This window comes from Halictus rubicundus, chromosome 18 (genome assembly GCF_050948215.1).
Source record: "Halictus rubicundus isolate RS-2024b chromosome 18, iyHalRubi1_principal, whole genome shotgun sequence".
NCBI lineage: Eukaryota > Metazoa > Arthropoda > Insecta > Hymenoptera > Halictidae > Halictus > Halictus rubicundus.
The window spans coordinates 1,678,284-1,700,492 of record NC_135166.1 but is presented as its reverse complement, the minus strand read 5'-3'; the positions used below and the strand labels follow the sequence as shown (position 1 = coordinate 1,700,492).

Below are 22,209 nucleotides of genomic sequence, written 5' to 3'. Positions count from 1 at the left end.
GGCTTTGAACTTCCGCACGCCGTAACTCGTCACGCGATTTCGCCGTGCCGGCGTGGCACGCCTTGCGAGCGCATTATGCCACTAAATATAATCTCCTCCAGCGACTTTCGATTATCCCTCGCAGTTCGATACGATTATTAATCGACATTGTGAACCGTTTAACTGGCGGTTCTCACGCTCCCATCGAACACTGCTTCAGGGAAAACGGAAAGCCTAGCTCCCTAGGCCACGTAGAATCATCAACCCCTTCCAGTGATCCACGGTCGGGTCACACCTAATTCCCCAAACATCAACGGCCATCGCAGCGCGACGCGTCACCTGGGACAGTCAATTCCAGCGAGTAGGACACCAGCCTGCGAAATCATGAGCGTCGTAAAAACTTTCCGCGCGCGTGCGTTGTTACCGTGGGCAACAATTTTCACGGCAGCTGTATTTTTCGTCTCGGACGACTTTATACGGTCGGAGACCGCAGTAAGGGAGGAAATTTGCTTGCGCGAGCAAACGTCGTCGCTCATCGCGCTTGCTTCTGCATACACAAGGTTGCACCTCGAGTGGCATCCGATGTGCAATGTTCTGCATATTTAATCGACGACACGCGACCATTACGATATTACCGCGTTGCTTGCCGCAAACCGATTAACAACACTCATAAAATTCGGGAGAATTTATTCAGAGAGCCTGGCCGTTGGAAAAGGTATTTTTGAGAATTTATTGTAACGACTGGGTTGGACTAATCTTTTCGACATTTTAGGAGTATTTTACCAGACTATCCACATAACTAAGAATATTTTTTTCGGCTCGAAAAGAGTTGTTTACAACATGTAAGCAACGTGTTTAGTTCGACGGAGAGCACCGATTCCGCGATCGTTGCGGATCCTCCTCGACGCAGAGCCACTTAAATTGCCCGCCGATAAAGTGCATCCGAGCCAGTCAATGCTCCGGAGAGTTGCAGGCCGAACGGTAGATCCTGCAGACGCAGGTTTCGCTGCGGGCGCACGGCGCACGGAACGCTGCGCGCTCCTTGAATGCACGCTTGAATATTTAAGCATTCGTACTTCGCCGGCAATTTTCATAAAACCCGGGTTTTTCAGCGCGGCCGAGCACACGTAAGGGACGGGTCCGACTAAAAGCGCCGTTAACCACCGGCGGATGTAAAAGCCCGGCCCCTAAATTATTAGCACGGCAACATTATTACCATTCTTAATTTAACGCCCTGCCGAGTGCCTGGCTCAAGTCCAAAAACCGGAGGATGCGCGGAATTAGCCCCGCCGATGTCTCGGACCCTCGTTCTTCCCCGAAATTGCGTTCGAGTTCGATCCAGAAATTTTATGCTTCTTGTTACGGATTAATACTCCGATGATCTAACGTTACGCTTCAACTGCGAGTTGGTTCATGCGTTCAGTCTGAAGTTTCTTGTCAGTCGGAGAAATTTGTTTCTAGGTTCCAAATGCAAGTTCTTTGGTTTTCATAGTTGAGATGGTTCAGAGTTAAAGTTTTTCGTCCGAAACTGGAATTATAATAGTTCTGTGAATTAGTATAGGACGGTCAAAAGTCCCCAAATCCTAATTGAGTTTTGGTCACATGATTCGATAGGGCTCCCAGAGATACCCCTCTGTGACAAGTTTCAAGCCGATACCACAAGGGTAGCTAAAGGGTGAGAACGGTTTAATGAATTATGCTCTATTTCTTCTGACCCGCTCAATGAAAAATTGCGAAAAAATTCGTGAACATTCTACCCGATAGCACACACGGCAGTGAATTATTTCAGAATTTTTGGTTTCGAAATCGATTTTTAAAAAATCCGGGTATTGTCGATTTTCTATCGAAGTTTTCAGAGTGCCACGTTTATATTGTTATATTTTAAAAATCTCCAACAATTCTAGCAATTGCAATAAACTTAGAGTTCCGGGAGACTCGAGAAGCGAATGCGAATTTGATTTTGCAAAGAAGTCGCCTCTCACGGATAGGGCGTCCTCGAAAACCTAACGAGATTACGATCGCGACGCCAGGCAGCGGGAATCAAAACCCATCGATTCAGATGTTTCCCGAGTAGAGAAACCAATCGGTTTCTCTCACGGCAATGCGAGCAGATTGCCCGATAATTTAACCCCGATTCCGTTCGGCCGATAAAAGGAATGGAAAGAAACGTCGGACGGCAGGGTAACTTCGTTCCGACGGGCCTAGCCGTTTTCCTAGGGGCTCTGCTCGAGAAAATACCATCATCTAGACTCGAGACGTTTAACGTAGCTTAAAAGCCGGCCGAACGAAACCTGAAACAACGAAGTTACACCACCCGGTTCCGCCACGGACACGACAATTACGCGATGTATAAACGGATTATTCGCCGGAACGAAATTTTCATTCGCGGTCACGAACCTGCGAAAGGGATCGCTGAACCTTTTGTTCTGTTTAAAAAAAAAAAAAATCGCAATCTTGTTGCTCACTGTTCTCCGTTCCTTGTCCTTCGTCGTTTATCGTAACGACCATGCTCCGGAGAGAGAAAAACATCACTCGTGTACTAACTTCAATCTCTCGGAGACTGTATAGAATTTCTGAACAAAAAACCACGCGGCATCGTAATTGTTACGGAAAGAAGGAGAACCTGCTCGTAAATAAAATTCAGCTCGCTGGTTTTCTGAACGAGCAGAGGGGAAACAGAGAGGCTGCCGGCGAAATGGCACATTTATAAAGTTTATACGTACAGGCGGGCGTTTCTTAATTAAATTCAATTACCTTCTGAACTATTCGTTAAACAAATTTATTCCTTTAGAAAAGAAAGTTTGCTTAACACGACGGAGAGGGTCCACGGTTCTGGCGACGAACTCGGCAGGTAGCTTCGTATTTCGCAAGGTCGTGTAGGAGGAGCGATCGATCGATCGCGGTGCAAAAACCTCGAAAACTGTTCCGAAGACGTGACCCCGGTGACTACGCCGCAGATTAATCCGACCGCATTTTCGGGCCGACGCGACGTTCGGCTTCAACGTCCCGGGTAGCGGACTCAGCATGCAGGTGGACGAGCGATCACGGAACCGCATACGGAATTGGCCCAATTAGTCGTGCCGCAGAGCCGAAGAAGGGACAATGAGGTCCGTTTAAGTCGAGAAAACCAATCGACTGTCCAAGGGTGGGGGTGGGGGAGACAGAGACAGAGAGAGGGGGGGGGGTAAAGGGAGGAGAGGAGGGTTTCGGCGACGAACGCGTCGATACGTGAGATATTTAATAACGAGCCGGCCGAGCGGCCATCTCGAACATCCGATGGTCGGTGCCCGTTGAATATACACGTAATCGGGTTATCAGAAGCACGGCCAAAGGAATTTCCAAAACGATGGACATCTGTGCTAAGCGAATCGCCGGAATAATACTCCCGGTGTGCCCCGCGCGCGTGTTACAGCAATCGCTCGAGAAACGCGTAACGCGGTCTCCACGCCCCCGGAATCCTTGTTACTCTAATCATGCGATAATAAGATTATCAGGGACGGTTGCGCACGGTACGGAACCGCGTGTTATGGCCGGTGAAACGGAGCCAGCCCTCCCGGTAACCCGGTCGCCGCCCTCGTTGCGAAATCTTCGATGCCTGCGACATGAAACTTCCATGACACTGATGGGGAATTTATGGAGTCGCCGCCGGAAACCTTTCGCGCACAAAGGCGAACGGTAATGTTCGGGAACAGCGTGCTCCTCTCTGCGAGACTTCGCGGCCCATCAAATTTCGAAACTGTTTACCCTCTTCTGCCTCTCTGTCGTCCCTGTTGTTTCGTTTTTTTTTCGTGTTTGCTCGCCGTTTTGGCTCGCTATTTGACGATGGTAATAGTAAGACGACGTTGTTACGCAGCCTGCACGTCCACTTCAATTGTTCAATTGTTGTCGCGCGAACAATGCTCTGACGGCGCTGTTTCGTGGACGAATAGGCTGCAGAGAATATTTTTATGTACACTTTAAGCCTGTTTGCTTTCCGAAAAGGCATAACTGTGAATATCAAGCAGTCATTTGAAGAAAAAATTTCTTAAAAATTCCCACGAGAAACCACTTTTAATAAATCTTCAACGCACACTCATTTGTCAGGCTAATTTCATTCTCGAAGAGCGGAGAGAGATCGGCGCACGAGCCAGTGGCGGAATAAAAGGGGATGGAAAGTGGAAAGGGCGAGGAGCCGAGCAACTGGTCGTGCTCGCGACCCTGACCGACTGGCTGGGAAGGGTGCAACCCTCTCGGCGGTGCTCGGAGAGGCCTAAATCCGAAGTCAAATAGCGAATGGAGCAATCTTCGGCAGGGCGAATTTGCAGTGCGATTAGCAGAAGGACGCTGGTTCGAGCGTAAGCTCGGCTTAAAACACCGGTGGAACGGTGAGAGGAGAGCGAGAGGGCGGCCGGGGGGTGAGTCGAGGCGAGCGGGCGAGCGGGTAGCGGCGGACAGATTGGAATCTGTTTGTCGACAGGATGAACCGTCGGTAGTTGTGCAGACTGACGTGATCTGTCTGTGCGATGAGTTGCGAGAAGCCCGGAGCCGATGATGAACGTGTAAACGCCGCGACGCGACGAGCCGCGCGGCGCGGCGGCGGGACCCGTCACAACTTTTTGACTTATGATACCCGGCCCCGGGACCCAGGCCTGTTGTCCCCGATGATGAAAAGGGGCAACCGCCCCTGAATAAACACTGGCCGAGGCCATTATACTCGCGTCACGTATTTAGACGTATAAGGGGCGTGTTGACGCTGGAAGAATTTCGTGAAGAGATTGACGACAGCCGATGTTTACTCGTCGGGCGACCCAGTGAATCAATTTCTTGATGAATCGCACGCCGACGGGGTTTCACCTTGGCCAGCTACGTGGATTCGCCAAAGGAATTGCCGGACCGATCGAAATCATCCCTTTTTAGCTTATTTCGCCGTTGAGTGGCATCACAATTCGATACTTTTACCATTGCGTTTGGATTGTATTCGTTAACACGTCCCCACTTTGTGTAATTAATCTCGAGGATAAAGAAGGTGGAATTGTCACGGAACAGTCGCGAGATAAGATGGAAGGGAGAGATAATTTTCGAGGGAATTCGTATTCTGCGAGGATAACAGAGACCTCCCAGGACTCCTCCTCCATTTTCTAGAAGTTTGATGCGAACTGTGAGCGTCGGCGTCAATGCTGCACGGATTCTACGTAAATAGTAGCAATTTCTCGGTCTAATTGAACCGCCACTGGCAACGCTGCGCGAACAGTTTATTTCACACGAGAAAAATGCGGACTAGCGCGTATTCAGCGACGCCTGCAGCTCCGCGCGTCTCTGTTTCGAACGTAGAAGTGCCATTTTAACACGGTCACTGGTGGCCAAAGAATGTGATCTTTTATGTTTAGAATGTACAAAATATTTTCGTACAAAATTTCAGTGGTTAAGGTCAATAACGTGGCTGACGATTGATACGAAACACGAAATTCAGTAGTACGAGTCAATCATATCGGTGTCGTGCTACTAGGACTGACTTCAGGAGGTGACGGTAAAACAAAACTGTATGGAATTGTCGATGGTAAGAGTGCTAATCCGAAACGATCTTGAAAAGAGGATCTATACTGTCATGTGATTCCACTTACTATACTGCAAGGAGCACTCTCCTGTTGTGCTCGCTGTAACTCACTCGAAACCGGTCGTCAACCTAATCCCCGAGACTCCGTGGTTCGGAACGCAAAGCACGCATGTTTGTTTGAAAAGCGACCAGCATCGAGAAACTGCCGACCCATTCTGCCGGCTTTATCACTGGAGTACACGAGAAAAATGTAATTCGTAGCCGAGCAACGTTCGCAGATGGCAATTTCACGCGCCGCCATTTTTTTGTCCCCGGGTGTGGACCATTAAATCTTCAACGGAAACAAGCGTTCTTCCGGTTCCTACCGTCTCGTTTCGAATCCAGCGGAGACGTGCTCGGCGCGACGAATCGAGCCGCCCCCGTTGCAACGGAGCTTTTTATAAAGGATGATCGCATCCGGCACTGGATGATTTTTCTCGAAGGACCAAGCAACATTCAATTTCGTTCCTGTTACAAGGGACGAGGAAAGGGCAACAGCATTTTACTGTGATACAAAAAAATTCATCGATATAAAATTGGTATCGCTCTTCATTAAAGAAACGCCAGCATATTAGTTGATTGGAGACTAATTGAATCGGTGTCCACGGCAGTTCCGAGGAAACTGGCGACACTTTATCCGCGCCACCCTGTATACTCGACGGAACAAGCTGAATACTAACTAGGCGAAGCCAATCGTCCGGCTCCTGACCTGTTCCTGGATAAAAGCTCGCGAGGAACGGGCTTGCGACGGGTTAACAGGGACCCGTGGCGCCGAGGGCCCCGTGTCAAAGGCGGAAACTTACCTTTGAGCGGAAACGTAAACCGCGCGTGCAACTGCGTCCGCATGAATATGGAACGCGCGACGGGAAGTCCCGGCCGGGACGATGATTTGGGGCCAATTAAAGTACCGGCCGCTGATCGATTCGCGGGATCTTAATTAACCGTCCTCGGGACCCGCTCCGACCGACTTCCAGCGAACACCGGGCCCGAATCGGGTTTGCGTATACAGGGAATTCTCGATATATGTCAACGACACTGGACATTTATCATGGAGGCCTCGGCGACATATATAGAGAAATCACTGTCGCGCCGATTCGTTCGTTCGAACGACGAAGATCCTCCGATTGATCCGAGATAAAATTCAAGCTGTGTGTCGTGACACCTGATGTACGGTGAGGGAATTTGATATTCAGACCGCGGGTGTTTGCGCATTGTGACTCGCGTCACATACGAACGCGGGGAATATGATGGAATGTGAAATACAATTAAATTCGGTATCGTTCTCGCGTCGCGTCGCTGAAACGTCGGTCCAAGAACGGAATTAATGTCCGTTTTATTGTTACGTTTGTGAATTACGCGCGGAACATTGTTTGTCCGATTCATGACAATTAGACATACAGCGGGTCGAAAAATTATTTAAATACCACATTTCCCAGCTCTCGAGAAATTGACGATGTTTAAATTGTGATCATTTCGAGCGATAACGGTACAACCGCGAGCCAGGACTCGTTTAAAAAGCTTGGAGCGTGTTCGTGGTTGAACCGTAGTCGATTTACGTTGCGTGTAGTCGAGTTTTGAAGTGGAAGACAGCATGCGGTGTACACGGTGAAGGCTTAAGACGGGTTTTGGACGAATACCTTAACAGAATATTGCTCCTAGTTTAGGGTATTAGCGAAATTAGCATTGAAACTGCGCAGCTTATCGGATGAAATATTATCGAGATCATCTTAGATTAGCGATGTGTTTCTACACGCAGGCAGGAGGCAGTGGCCAGATAGCTTTGCCGCTTTACGCTCCTTGGCCCTCCGTGTACTGTGCCGGAGTCATTCGTGACCCATTGCGATAAGCTCAATTTTATTCCGATGCGAGACTTTTTATTTCGAAATAAGAAAATTCCCTCTACATCCGAAATTCGACGAAACCTCGTCCCGAGCCATCGCCTTGTATCGAAAGAAAACTGTATTAATAACATATCGGCGTGAATCAAAAATGACACAGGCCTAGAAAAGGCAACATCAAGATATAAACAATTGCCGTGCGAGATCTTATCGGTCACTTACTGGTACGTTGACCCCACTGATTCTGAGCCGGTAAATTCTGATGCGGGATCATTCAGGGACGGGGTTGCTTGGCCAGGCAAACGAGATCCCGCAGGAGAACGACCAGATTATCGGGGGATAGCCGACGGAATATCAACTATGAAGCAACAATCGAGACGTCGTTGCCGGGACGCCGTCGACGGAAACGAACTATCGAACGAGGGACTTCGAGAGCGACGAGATGGCTGCCCGATAGCAACGATACTTTTCGCCTGCTCGCGTTTGATGACTCCGGGCTTATCCGCTCTCGGAAAAGCTACCGGGGGAGATTGATGCTCCCCGGCTAATGATTAGGAAAGTTTCGCTGCGACGCGATTCGCCACGAGGAACGATATTGGGAACGGGGGTCGCGAAGAGTTTTGCGATACGAACTTTAAGAATCACATATACCGAGTCGGGAGATCGAGAAACGTCATCTTCGGTGATCTTTCTCTCGGAGATTGCGAGAGTTCATTCGAAAAATGTCACGTATCGGAAGTGGTTCAGTTCGGAGGGTATCCTGAAATTTTCTTATTTAATTTAATTGACTCGTCAATCGCGAACTGTTTGTACGTTCTACGAGCAATTGGTAGCAATTATACAGGGACTAATGTTTCTATTAAAAAAGTAATCCACTGTTAAACGGGGTGGATCTAAACATCCACCAAATTACAATTTGTAAATCGTCACCTGTATACCTTAAAAAGGGTGAAAACAATTTGTGGAATCTACACGATTAGTACTGGAACCACCGAGCAATTGACGCAACTTTTCTTCGATTCTCACTAAAAATTTCATTTATCTCCTCGGAGTAAACTTTCGAAGGAACAACCTCGGGTAAACATTGACCTTGGAGCATCAACGATTCGAAAAGACAGAAAATGGGAAAAGTCCTCGAGTCGTTTCCGAGCCGGCGGTTCCAGCACCGCGCGATGAACCCAAAGAATCCCTGGTAAAAATCGAGTTCCCACACCGGCCAGTTGACTGGAAACCGAGAGCCGATCGTAACGGAAAGATAGCGATGGTACTCACTGTCTTTCACGCAGAATGCGCCGATAATCCAGAGCGGGAAGAGTGGCACGATGAACACGTTCCAGTGCCTAGCGTTCGCGTTGCACCGTAGACTCCTCCCGACGTGCAGCCTAAGGTAAATCATGATCGTTCCACGTGAACCCTCCGCGGCTCGATCATAGCAACCGATCACCAAGCATCAGCATCGTGATCCCTCCGGATCCTGGCTCTCACCGTCACCTTGTTTCTGTGCACCGTTCACGGGCACCCACTTCCGGTGTGGTCCCGCGTGTCCGTTGCACGCTTCTCGCGCATCATTACCGATGCACGCCGTTCGATACGGTGAAAATCGAAACGAGAATCGAGAGCAGGACTAGCCTAGCGATCAGGTAGCCCGACGAGATCCTCCGTGTTCGAAACCGGCGGCTCGATGGATCGCGGAACGGAAACGGCACCGATGAAAATCGCGCACTATCAATCACTGCGAAATCATTCGACGACCCGCACGAATCCCGATCACGAGAGACGGCAAGACAAAGAGACAGAGATGATCACTTCAGCAGCAGCAACGAGGACGCGAGCAACAGCATCGCTCGCCGGGATCGCACGCGACCACACGCTTCTCCCCTTTCATCCCCTTTCACCCCCCGAGATCCTACTAGATCGTTCCGATATCACAGGACAAGAAAAAATCCCGAGGATCCAGGACACCGATATATCCGAACAGGAGACGCAGCAGGCTCACTTGTGCCGCACACTTTCGAATCGCAACCCCTTCTCTCGATATCTCTCACCCCCTGGCGAACTTTCGAAAACTTTCCCCCACTGGCAAACTGTCGTTTGTTGCAACGTGTAGGATACTCGTTTTTCTCTCGTAATTTCTTTTTCTTCCGAGTATCCTGGGACGAAGAACGAACGATTCTACTCGAACCCCGAAGACCACGGTAACGCGCGCGCCGCTCGCACTCGAGCGAGATTTCGCTCGACCCGTACACTGTTCCAGCACCGGGCCGTGCGGTGCACACACGGTGAGCTATCGCGGACGACGTTAGTGTCGCCACTGTCGAGCCTGCTGCCACCACCACTCCGTTGCCACCACCAACGTCGCAACCCCCACCAGCTTGGCCGGCGCGTCTCCCAGCGAGGCGCGCGGCGACGGTCACCGGTGTGCGACACCGGCCCGACCCGACCCGACGCCAGCACGCTACGCACCGGTGGTCGATTTTTCAGAAGAATCCCACGAAAACGGGGAAAAACATTTTCGAAATTCAGAGCTTCGGGGGTGGAGGCTGCCATCTCCCATACTTAACCATCTCTCGCTGGTTCGGTGAGGTCACCAGCTTCAGTTCTAAAGATTTTAGTAAGTGGTCCTCTACTCGATTATCACTATAGTAAACGTTTACAGTACAGGTGTGAAACAACCCGAAAATATCAAGACGGTTCGGGGTGGAGAAATTTACTTGAGATGGGGTTGGAATCCCAAAAGTTTATAAAGCTCGACTAGGGTAAGGGACCCAAATACTATGGCGGTATTACTCTGCTTATATTAATTATACTTTGTTTTAAAACGCAATAAATATTAAAAATGTCACCAGAACCATTCTCGCACCCCTCTAGTTCGCACAAAGGCACCACTCTCTGACTTTAATGATTTTTTAATGCGTCGTCGTGGCTATAACCCTGCCTAGGATTGCGAAGGATTTAATTAACAGTCGTACGATGTTATCTTGATAAGTATTCGCAAAATAGCATCACCCTCGGATCTCAATGATTTTTTAATGTGTTTTTAAGGTAGAGTAGGGTTACGAAGGTTGGTCGTTTGTCACCTCGGCGAATAAACCAACCGGCTCGAAAGTTCCATGTATATGGAAGAAATTTCTTAGAGTAACAATACCATTTTCAAAAATCGTTTAGATCGGTGAGACGGTTCGTTATTAATAACTCTTTCGCAACGGCAGCAGTATTAGCACCCCCGTTTCAAATTTAGCATTCTTGATAAGACATTCGAATTCAGCAGCCGCGAGAACACGAGAAATCGCAATTCCTATGAGAATCGCATGAAATTATGAATTTTGACCGGGGCTTTGAGGAACGGGAGCGCAGAGCGGCAACCCGTCGACGTCGACGTCGACGTCGTGGATGGTCGTCGTCATCGTCGTCGTCGTCGTCGTCGTCCTCGAGTCTTGGTGGTTCGTCGATCGAAAAGAGGCCCTGTTGTACGCGCCCGCGCACACGCTTTACCTCGCATGCGTATTGAACAACGCTCTCTCTCTCTCATCCCCTTTCTCTCCCTCTCTCTACCTCTCTCTCTCTGTCTCTGCTCTCCTCTCTCTAGCCATCGTCTGCTCCGCCGGATAGGTTTGTCTCCGTTGTCAGAGGTGGGCTGGATGTGGTACGCTCGGTCCAACGATCCTCTTCGTCCTGTTTTCCATCCGCCGTAGTCCCAGGACTCTCGATCGGGCGAAAGAAGCTGAATCGAGACGAACGAGACCGGGAATTTATGTTAATTCCCGGCGTCGCGACGCCACGCCGCACGATTCGAATGCGAACCGCGCCGTCTCGATCGCCGCAGAGGAACCGGAAGCGACGACCGGCAGACCGACCGTTTCCGGTTCTGAGCCGGGACAAGGTTGGTTGCGGAAATGCAAACAATTTCGACAAGGGCGCTTTTCTAAATATTTTAATAGCAGAGTGTAATAAAAAAAAAGAGAGCCAACAGCACGCGGTGTTCCCAGGCGGTCACCCATCCAGGTACTGACCACGCTCAACGCTGTTTAACTTCGATGATCGGACGAGAATCGGTTCATAGCAACGTGATATGGCCGTTGGCTTTTGTCACAATGTCATTCTGTTACCGAAATAAAGCCGTCACAAGCACCACCGTGTTCCGAAGCTCGCGAGCAGTGTTGCCTTTTTTATTTACAGTCCTTGGACTTTTACCCTCGACACGCGGCTTCGCCAGAAGCTCTCGTAAACAAAGCGTGCTTGCGCTCGGGAAAGGAAAAATTTCCATGTTTGCGCGAACTTTCTTCTTCAAGGTGAGTCGAACGCGCAGCCCCCCAACGATCATCCTATTTATTCCTGGTGTGGCGCGTATACGAGGGTAACACTTTCCTCGAACGCAACGCCGCGAGCTTGAGAACGGGTACATTGTTGTACTATAATCGTAATTCGAATATCGAGAATTTAGTGTTCGGAATAGTTTTTGGCTCCACGTGTGAGCACAGTGCGGATTTCCAGAAACGAAAGAGTGGAAAGCTGAAAAAATCGATCTTCGCAAACATTTCCCGAAAGGAGCTCGCATTTTCCCACCCCCCGAGCCAGGGGGTGCTGTTTGTTCCGTTCGGCGACAGTGGAGCATCCGAACGCTGTCAATTTTCGTAACGTACACAGAAGAGAGCGGATCTGATACCGGAAGTATATAATTGCCTCTCCCCTTCCTCCTCCGCCCCTCCTGGCCTCCGACCCCTTTTCTTTCTTTTTTTACCATTTTCCTCGGGCTCCTTTTTTCCTCGTAACGAAACTCATTCGGACCCGTGTCTCCCCGAGTCTCGGAAAAACGGGTTAGTCCCGTGTAAGAATGCGAGCCGGCTAGAGAAAACGAGGGAAAGAAAATAGGGGTGGGGGCGTGGGGGGTGGGCAAGGGAAGACTGAAGGGAAGACGGAATTCCTATTAATTCGAAATAAAGCGACATTTTCCCTGGTGACGTTTGAATAGGGGCGCGAATCGAACCGGTCAATTATACCGGAGAATCGAATGCAAATTCTCCGTCGTGTTCCTCCTCCTTCGCCTTCGTCCCTTCTTCCGTTTTCTTTTTCCTCGTTTGCCAGGCGTCCCCCGGTTCTCCACGCCCACTTGTTTCCATTTCCTCGTGCCATCCATTTCTTCGCGATATCTCTTCCTCTTTTTTTTTCAAATGTTTTCTCTCCGGTCCCTCGAAGACGGAAGGGTGGAGACTCTCTTTGTGCAGTCGTCCCGTCGAACGCAGAAAACTCACGTAGTCGATGAAGATATCGGGGAAACGCGGCTGGAGACGACAAAGGTCCGTCTTTATATTAATGTCGACGACGACGTCGCCGTTTAATTAAACACAGAAACAAATTCACCCTGCTTCCGCTCTGATCTCGTCATCACCTCGTTTCTCATCCCTCTGGCTCGCGGTACGCCGAAATCGTACGAAGCTGGACAAAATTCGTGTCTCTGCTAATTACAGGGTAAACTAGCCTACTGTGAAACGCAGTTTTTAGGAAAAATCATGACTCGATTAAAAATACTTTTATTAGAAATTACTACATGTTCTAGGGGACAATATTCTTCTGAAACCTATTGAAAAAAAATAATAAAAAGGATTAAGATTAAAATAGTTAAAAGACAAAATTCACTTTCGCCTAATTCCCGTGACCCACGACGAGCTAGCAAAAATTTTTGCATACAGATCCTTCCTCAAGGACTCTGTCCGACTGGTATTAAAATGATTTGAAATGCGCGAATCTGCTCGACGTCGAAACGTGCCCCTGGGCGTCCCTATTAGCCAACGAAAAGACCTAATTTTAACCTATTTCGTAACCGGGAAAATTTTGGTTTAATTCCGGCTATTTTACAGAAATGGCGGACTGCGGGAAATGGACGGCCATCTGCTGGGCCGATTCTCCAACGCGCTTCTCGCCGCGTTAATCGCGTTTTCTCTCTCTCTCTCTTTCCCTCTCCTCTCGCTTCTCTCTATTCCCCTGCACCCCCCCTTTTTTTCTATAAATTAGTTTGCTTAATCCATTCGCTTTGCTTCGGCTCGTTTCCGTGGCTGCGTGTTTCCCAGCCCGTGCAACGAAGTTTCGCCGCGACCGCTTTTTCCCCGTAGTCTTCTTCGTTACGTTTTTACCGTCGCGAAAGTTGGCCGGCGAAAAAAGGGTGGTGGTGGGGGGCAGGGAGACGGGTGGAAGACAAAGAATGCTGCGGCAAGTTTGATGAGCCACGAACTTTCGATTCTAAACAGACTTAATTAGCTCGGAACCTTGGCTCGCCTCGCCGCCACGATTACGCTGACTTCTCGCTCGTGCTTCCGGATAGATTCCGTAGATTTCCCAAGGTTACGAAATTGCTGTTCGCATGACGAATTCCGGAAGCTACACATTACACGTCGGGTAAAAATATTTTACCTTGAACATCGCCGGAAGGCCGGGAACGTGCCCCGGCATAATGGGGGAAGGGGACGCGGACGGCTCTTCCTTTTTTCGAAAATTGAAGATGGAGGCGAGTATCGAGAAACGATGAAGCGGAGCAACAAAAATACGAAGAAGAATCGGGGCAAGACGGAACACAGTGAATCAGCGCGACGATAAACGCCGCGGAACGTGACCGGAAACGCGAAGGGCCGTCTCCCGACGCTCCGGAGAACGAACGATACTCGGCATTAACACAAATTTCGAACCCCTACGGCTTCTTCGAGCTTCTGCGAAAACTCGTGATCCATGGACCTCCCATTTTTGTCATCCTGCACACTTAACCTTAATATGATCGGAGACGTTGTTTACCAAGTACAGTGCGTCCTATGTATACAGTGATTTCTCTATACATGTCGCCGAGGCCTGGACGATAATCGTCGCGGAATTATCCCCACCACCGAGTGTAAACGTAACACGGGTGTGTCTCCTGGACGTGTTGACAAATATCGAGAAATGTAAATATTGAACGGTTTTTTGGAGCACCCTGTGCGCGAGGGGGGAAAGATAGAAGTAACAATAAGGGGTGGAATGTATCCGCGGAATCGAGCGCATCCGGCTGTGTTTAACTGCGGAGGATATTGGAGAGCAGCTAGCAGATCAATTTCTGAATGGTGTTCGAATATTTGGTGCGTCTGGACCACTGTGCGACGAGGCCAGCGTAACCGGTGCAGGGCGAGCGTCGAAAAGTCATCGGTGGAAACGAAGCGGCGATGGTAATCACGGTCCCGATGACGATGCCGGTATCACCGGATGAATGCGTTAATGAGGACGTTGCATTTGAACATGAATTCCCGCAGCCTCCCTGCAAACTTCCTCCTAGTCGAATACACACCGACGCGGTATTTATGGAATGCCACGGGTAATTTTCTATGCAGACCGTACTGTAACGACCGTGGCGCGAGATGCTGAGGCGACTCTTGGCGAACACGCGGATCGATAATGGCGAATGAAATTCTTCGGCGCGTCTACAGGACGTTCCACAGGCACGAATCAACCGAATTGTTCCGAATGACGCAACGCCGGGCGACGGGATACTAATGAAAAAAGTTCGGACGCGTGTGCGCGAGCTGTTCGACCCTGTTCCACCGAGTTTTTAGATCATTTTCGGCACTCCGGAAATTTTGGACATTCTTCGCGGAGAAGTTGTTGCCGGGCGTCTCGTGGACATTGTTGCGCGGTGGAACGGTTGGCTTCAGTTCAGTTTTCGAAAATTTTCAAGTATTCGTTGGTACTCGCTCTCTCATTCTTACGAATTTTCGGTTCACCTAGCGAAACTTCGCATTCCGGCGGAACATTCCGGGAAAAGCGGCACGGCGAGCTTTCGTTAAGCTGCAACAGTAAGCGAACCCAATCGATGTTTATTTTTAACCGGAACTTTGAGAAATTCGCAAGATTGCGCTCGTGCCGAGATTCAACGGCGGCCGGACGGAAAAGGATTTGCTTTAATTTTGACAATGGCCGCATTTGCATCGGGTGGGGGAGTCCGCGCGCAGTTACAACCAACGGCGTCCAATTACCGTGAATGAAACGTGCCAATTTTTTCCCATTTTTACCTTCTCGTTCTCCGCCTCTGGTTTTCTCCCTCGGCAATTATCTCACAGCTTTGCTTCCGCCGTCAATGATACAGTTACTCGAAACCAATTTTTTTTTCACACTGTTTCCACACTATGCTGTCTATCTTTCCGTCCAGAGATCAATGAAAATCGACTGGGTAAATGATTCGCTGCTCTTACGCGTTCGGTTGTATCGGCACTCGTGAATCACCGATTCCTGTTTCTCGTGGCATCGGTCTGACCTTGATAACGGCCGCCATAAATTTGTCGACGACGAGCCGGCAGCGTCGAACGGAAAAAGTCCAGTCGGAAAAGGGAAATACACCGGATACGGTTCGACGTCGCACGGAAAAGAGAAAAGAGCGGTGCTGGGGGAGGGGTGAGTTTTGAATTTGCGATCGGTCAAATGTCGGCGCGCGTAAAAGCGTTACGAAACATAAAAAAAAAGTGGAAGAACACGTTGGACGGCGGAGAGGTGACAATAGAAGGAGGAGTGATGGGTGGGGGGCCTCGAGTGGATGGTTAAACATGACATGCGTTTTTGTTCGATCATCCCCGGACCGATCCTTTCTCCAATTTTTATACGAATCGCTTCCACGCGCTCGTTATTCTCGATCCTCGCGTTTTGTGGCTCTTTCATCTCGCCGTTTCTCGTAACTGGAAATTTTATGGACAAGAAGGAATGCCTCGACGAAGAGCGGGCGCGAAGACTCGAATGAATTCGATACCGGAAACAATCGATGAACATCCAGGAAAAATATTCACGAATTCTCTCGGTGAGAATTCGCTCTCGCTTTTAATTCGACAGATTCGAAAGTGTCTCGAGAGGTCTTCGTGAGGTAAGGAGACCGCGGGTCCCCGGTGACCCACGGTTCGCCGGCCACGGGCGAACAACAAATGAAAGAAATCAGCGTATCCAATTCCGCGATGAATGATTCAGCGAGCGGGGGAATGGGGTCGGAAAAAGTGGATATAAAATTCGCATGTTTCGTGTCCGCGGCCCGGGAACCGAGTAGAAGCTCGAGGGTCCTCCGGGAACCACTCGAAAACCATCGAGACTTCCAATGATCCCGGGACTCGAATAACATTCGGGCCGCGGCGTGCGCTTTCGCGACGGCTGATTCGATGAAAAAGTTGGAGAAAAGGGTGCTGCAGTGAATGGCGGTCATTAGGGGAGGAGGACGGCCACGGGAACAAGTTGTCCGTTGTATTCACGGCATTCCTCCAGAGGAGATTCGCGCCTGCGGAATTTTTCACGGATCCGAGTGCCGTGTCTCGGCCAAAGGCTACCGGGAGACACACGTGTGTTATAGTCATTTTTCCCGGGCTAACGAGGACTTTATCCTTCTGTGGTTCTCGCGGAAAGTACCGAGCGGTCGAGCACAGAAGGTACAATTTTTGTTATTTATTACCGTTCCATGACCGGCTCGAAATGACAGAATTTATTTGGCACGCTTAATAGTTCGCCTAAATCCTTCGGAGGAAACGTCTCGATTATACTTGAAACGCGTCGGCCTAACTCCCCGGAATTACCGGGCTCCATGCCGTATTCAGACCGTAAATTGGAATGCATTAGCGTCGGTTTTCATATCCGCGATACGGCCACCCCGTTATTAACAAAAATATTCCCGGGCCGCCACCCTACTCGCACTTTTCCAACGTGAATTTTCCTGTTTCCCTCTCGCGTTCGACGAATCATTCCTGGTCACATATTCCTGGCCCGGCCCCGAGCGAATTTCGGACGGCTCTGTATTAAAACGTTTACCCAGAAATTGCAAACGATATCTTTCACCCGATTCTGATTGAAATCGGTTGGTTTTTGCGACAACAATTCAGCCGGACTCGATCGACAATGGTATGGATTAGGTTCGAAAGGAAATTACGACGTAAGATGTACCATCGCTTTGAACAAAATTTATCAATTTTCCAAACGATAACTTTTGCCCGGGTCGGATTAAAATCGGCTCGAGCGACAACAATTCGCTGGCGCCGGACTTGATCGGCAATAACTTTGATCGACAAAGGTTTTAATCAACAACGGTATTGATCGGCAACAAGTTTGCTAGACAATGGAATGGGCTAGGTCTGGGATAGGTTTAGAATTTTCCTGTTCCGTATTTAAACGTTGCCCGAGAGAAATTGCAAACGATATTTGTTAACCGGGCTCGATTAAAATCGGCAACACTCGTTTCATCGAGAACAATTCCCCGTCGCCGACAAAGGTGTCGATCAATAACAATTTTGATAAAAAATATGTGAGATTTTAAAAGTACACGTACACCGAAAAGAAGATCGTGGTCGATTTCGATTTTTACGGTGCAATAACAATTGTAATATTACATATGTGATCCGCTGGCTTTGTTTCTGCGAATATCCTTTCTGGCATTGTTTTCGATGTACGCAGCGAACGGACTGTTTCAATTTGACGACTCTGCGTACCATAAGAACAATTCCCGAAAAAGGTAGTAATACACGTGAAAGATTATTTTTAATGTGTAGCCGCCTGTTTCCGTATGCACGGTGGAAAGCCACGTCGATCCGAAAATGCTTCGCCTACTCTGTTTTAACATTTACCGTTGCTGGCGCACAGTATTTTTAACAGCAATTTCTTGCATCAACAACTGCAACAGATTCGAAACAGCATAAAAGCGGTGTCCGATTAAAATTTTCATTTTACTCGTTCATAAATTTTTCCACAAAGCACAAATTGAGTGACGTGAAATAATATCGTGGCTGTTTCTAGGGAACCTAACGAACTGAAAATCAAGAGCGTGTTTATTAAACGGTTCGATGTTTTTCAGAATCGCGTGAAAAATAATAACCGCCATCGAGAAGGAGAATTCATTTCGAATACAGTCGAACTCGATCCTGAACAGTATTATACCATTCACAGGCTAGTAGTGATGTCCCGAAACGCCCCCAAAACTTTGTACCCTTGTTTTATAACAGAATGTAAACATCCCGGCTCGTGTCCTATTTCGTCGTTTCAGGATTCAACATAAACTCACTTTGCATCGGGGCAGGGGGAGAGGAGAGGAGAGGGGAGAGGTCGAGCCGGTAATCCGAATGGTCGTTTTGTATCGAAATTATATATAACCGAACACTCGGTCATCCCCGTTTTCACGTGTTACACCGAACGGCGCATTATTAAATTTGACCCACTATTTTCGTTCGACCGACCCGACGAATTTATCACCGCGATTTGTGCATCATACGGACAATCCACGGGATCCACAAACCGTCCACAGAAATCCGCAACGAGATTTTATTTGTTTCGCGAATTTTTTACGATTTTTATATACTTGCCAAGCGTTTCTGGTTAATGCGAAAACGGTGCGCGTGAAAACAGTCGATTATCAAATAACTAGAAATTAAATAAAATGCAGAAATTATAAGGACTGATCCCCTAGTATTAAAACTTGGATTTTCAGAATTTTCTCGCCGAAATCCACTGGATTGCGTAAAGAAAAGTAAAAAATTTCTGGTTTCCCCAAGTAAAGTTTAGCCTGTATATTCCCCTTCTTTTAGCTAATTATAGAAGCTGGTGAATTAGATTTTACTCGTTTCCGCGAGAATGATTTCACAACCAGCACAAAGTCGTCAGATTTTAAAGGTGTGCTCTCGGAGCGACGATAATCCGTAGTCTCGCAGCTAATAACTTTCTTGCAAATTACCTTCGATTAATGTTGGCGCGAATAATCAGAGGCAGGACACGTTTTACACTCTGACCGGCGCGCCGCGGCGCAGTAAACTCGCATTACGAACGTTCCCTCGCGCGATTCATTAGAATTTAACGTCGCGTCAAACGTGTGAATAGTTCACGCCGGTACACACAATAACGACGGGACAGCCTGGTAATTACCCTGGAAATATTACGCGAAACGTTCGCCTGAATTTCATACTACATTATATTATATTATCTGTACGTACGGGGCGAATCGTTCGACATTCAAGAGCATATTCTAGTTTCAACTCTAAAAGCATTTAAAAATTCCTAGATTTCTAGATCGTCAGACTTGCGACGTTTGGCGTTGGTTGATGAGTCGAGATTTGTCTCTGTACCGATACATTTTCCGGAATCGGAAATTTTCGGAAATCGAAAATACATCGGTGCGCCTTCAATCGAAATCCCCCGTTCGAATCGGAGAACTGACCCGCGATCGCGCGGAATCAAATCATCTCGAAACAGACGGAATTCCGGCGGCGTGAGGCAAATAATTTTCCCGGTGGGCATCGGTAATCAATCTCGATTAGCTCGACCGGACACAGAGGAGTTTTCCACAATTTTCCGAGAGATAACCAGAAAGGTTTCCGGTGCTGGCCCTGAAAACGGCGGACAAACACGGAGACAAATCTTTCTGTGTACAGGACGACTAAGACCAATTACGTCCTTTGGATCATCCTGACCCAGAGCGTCCTTCGGTGCTGGGAAAATCGTCATTTTTCCACGACGACAGAACCTGCGAGAGAGAGAGGGAGAGAGAGGGAGAGTGGTGACGAGTATTTCACTCACGTTCCACCAGAATCGTTTTTTTCTCTCTCTAGCGATTATGCGCGTTCACTAGCGCACACTTGGAATGTAATTCGTATTTTGGAGACCCGGAGCTTGCTCCAGTCGGGTCGCGAGAGCTTTTGCATTCCGTTTCAGTTTGGACCTCACCCTAATTTCAGCTTTTCCATTTCAATTCCGTGGCGAATTTCTGTCAGACCGTTGCGATTTTAATTTATGAATCGCCCGATTTAATTCTGTACGTACCGCCACGGGTTTCAGATTTGTCCTCGATTTTTTCAAGATTTGGATCAATATCAAAAGGATTATTGTCGATATATTCGACCCCGTCATTAAATTACCGAAGTGGACTACAAGTTACTTGACAGGGGTGAACTCCAGGGGTGAAGTCCGGAATTTCGAACGGTGGTAGGTTCGAATGAAAGAGATCCCATTGTAGCTTTATTTACCCCCGTGCAGGAGCCCGCCATTAATCCCGTCGACGTTGAAATAATAGCGAAATGTAAATGCGGGAATACCGGAAATGAAGCCTCCCCTCTCCTCTGCACTCATCGTCATTTTCTTTTTTCTGCAAACCACTTTTTGCATGCATGAGTTACGGCGTAAGTTTCGCGGGGGAGTGCGTGTTAGTGGAATGGAGCCGAGGGGAACAAAGATGTCGGGCCCGCCGCGCCGAGAGACAAATGTTTAAAACATAACACGGCCGGGCGAATATCGCTGACGGAAAAGTAAATTTTCGTGTTTCACGTATCCGCGAATCCCACCGCGAGAACAGAATTACCGGGGGAGTCGTGCGACATTTTTTACGAGGATTCGCCGGTGACTTTCGATCGTTAACCCCGTGCGGAAGCTTCTTCATCCTCAATTATCTCCTGATCGATTTCAGGGCCTCCGAGCAACTTTAGGCTAGGAAAATTGGGTCCTTGACTGACCTCGACAACATATTTCAGCGACAAGTAACTGGCATTGATCATTATTTTATCGAGAACAAAGTAATAAATATTCGCGCAATAGGTTGCTCGCGTATTCGCATTTTTCGATTCGACTCGCACGTGTTCGACTTCGCTTTGTTCCGATCATGCCGTTCTCGGCTTTGTCGCGCGACAAAAAGAAGAACCGTGAGAATACGTAAACGCCTCTTCTCCTCTTCTTCGTGTTCACTTTGATATTCAACCTTTGATATTCAAAGATATACATGTCTAGCTTTATTCCGACGGTGTTGTGCAACGAGCGCATAATTGTCCTGTAAAAATGATGCGTGTCAGATCGACCCAATAAATATATTTCTGTCGCGTGGTTAAAATTCATAGAGCTTCGAATCAATTGTTCTGGAAGGAGCAAGACCCTTGGATAGAGCGACAAGGGTGAACAGTTAAAACGAGGTTGTGGACCACCGTGCGAACGGCGGCGCGAGATTAGGGTTCGCTGGAATAGCGTGATATTTCTCTTGTATCGCGAAGAAAGGAGATTACTCAGTGTTCAGTTGATACAATGCCATCAGAAACGCGTGTAGCCGGCCGGCAGCTCATTACCCCCTGAAACGTGACAAACAGCCGGGCGAGAGGTAATTACCCCCGGTTATGAATCATTGCCCTAATCGCGTTCGCGGGGATTTCGATTAGCGCACACGCGCCTCGGTTAATAACGAATCTTAAACGCGTGAAAAAATATGGCGGCCGGCCACGGCTAAGACTCTCTCTGAAACGTAATAATTAATTCGCCCAGGTATAGTTTCGCTGACGAGGCGTTAATCGCGCGCGGAGCCGAGCCGAGCCGAGCCGAGCCGCGCCGTCCAGAAAACTTAACGCGGTGCTCCCGTGAATTATTGTACTATAAATCTCGACAATAAGTTGTTACTCGGAAAAGCGCTTTATCTTCTCCCGCGGAACGGTTAAAAAACCTGCCCGGGGAAAAATAGATAATAGAGGGGAAGAGTTATTAGAAACGACCGCCGAGTGTATTGAACAATTGATGGGACGATGAATCACGGCGCCCAGCTTCCCCGTGTATTTATTTACGTGTTTATTCTATCTATCTCGCTGATTTCATTAATTTTATTGATCTTGGATACGGCATTTCATTTCACCAACAAATACCTCCGCGCAACTCATTTTTTAAAATATTATTTCATCGGCTTCATTCGTCCGGTCCATTCGGACTGTTTCATTTCGTTCGTCCACTCTACCCATATTCGAGTGGTATTAATTCAATTACATCGTACATTAGCTGATAAACGCACGAATGAAAAGAAAATTAATATATCATTCGTCCTTCTATATAACAAAA

At 48.4% G+C, this 22,209-nt stretch overlaps 1 protein-coding gene and 1 non-coding gene across 2 annotated transcripts in view; both read right to left on the bottom strand.

Moving 5' to 3' along the window:
• The window catches only part of LOC143362850 (neural cell adhesion molecule 2), a 268,549-nt gene extending 259,512 nt beyond the window's left edge, over positions 1-9,037 (bottom strand). Inside the window, exon 1 of the mRNA XM_076803333.1 lies at positions 8,662-9,037. Within this exon, the coding sequence (XP_076659448.1) occupies positions 8,662-8,785 (124 nt within the window). The 5' untranslated portion in view covers positions 8,786-9,037. The remainder of the gene's footprint in view (positions 1-8,661) is intronic.
• Positions 9,038-11,350: 2,313 nt separating this feature from the next.
• On the bottom strand, positions 11,351-11,470 carry LOC143363074 (5S ribosomal RNA). The gene has a single exon (XR_013083725.1). It is a non-coding gene; the product is annotated as a 5S ribosomal RNA (ribosomal RNA).
• Positions 11,471-22,209: the final 10,739 nt, after the last annotated feature.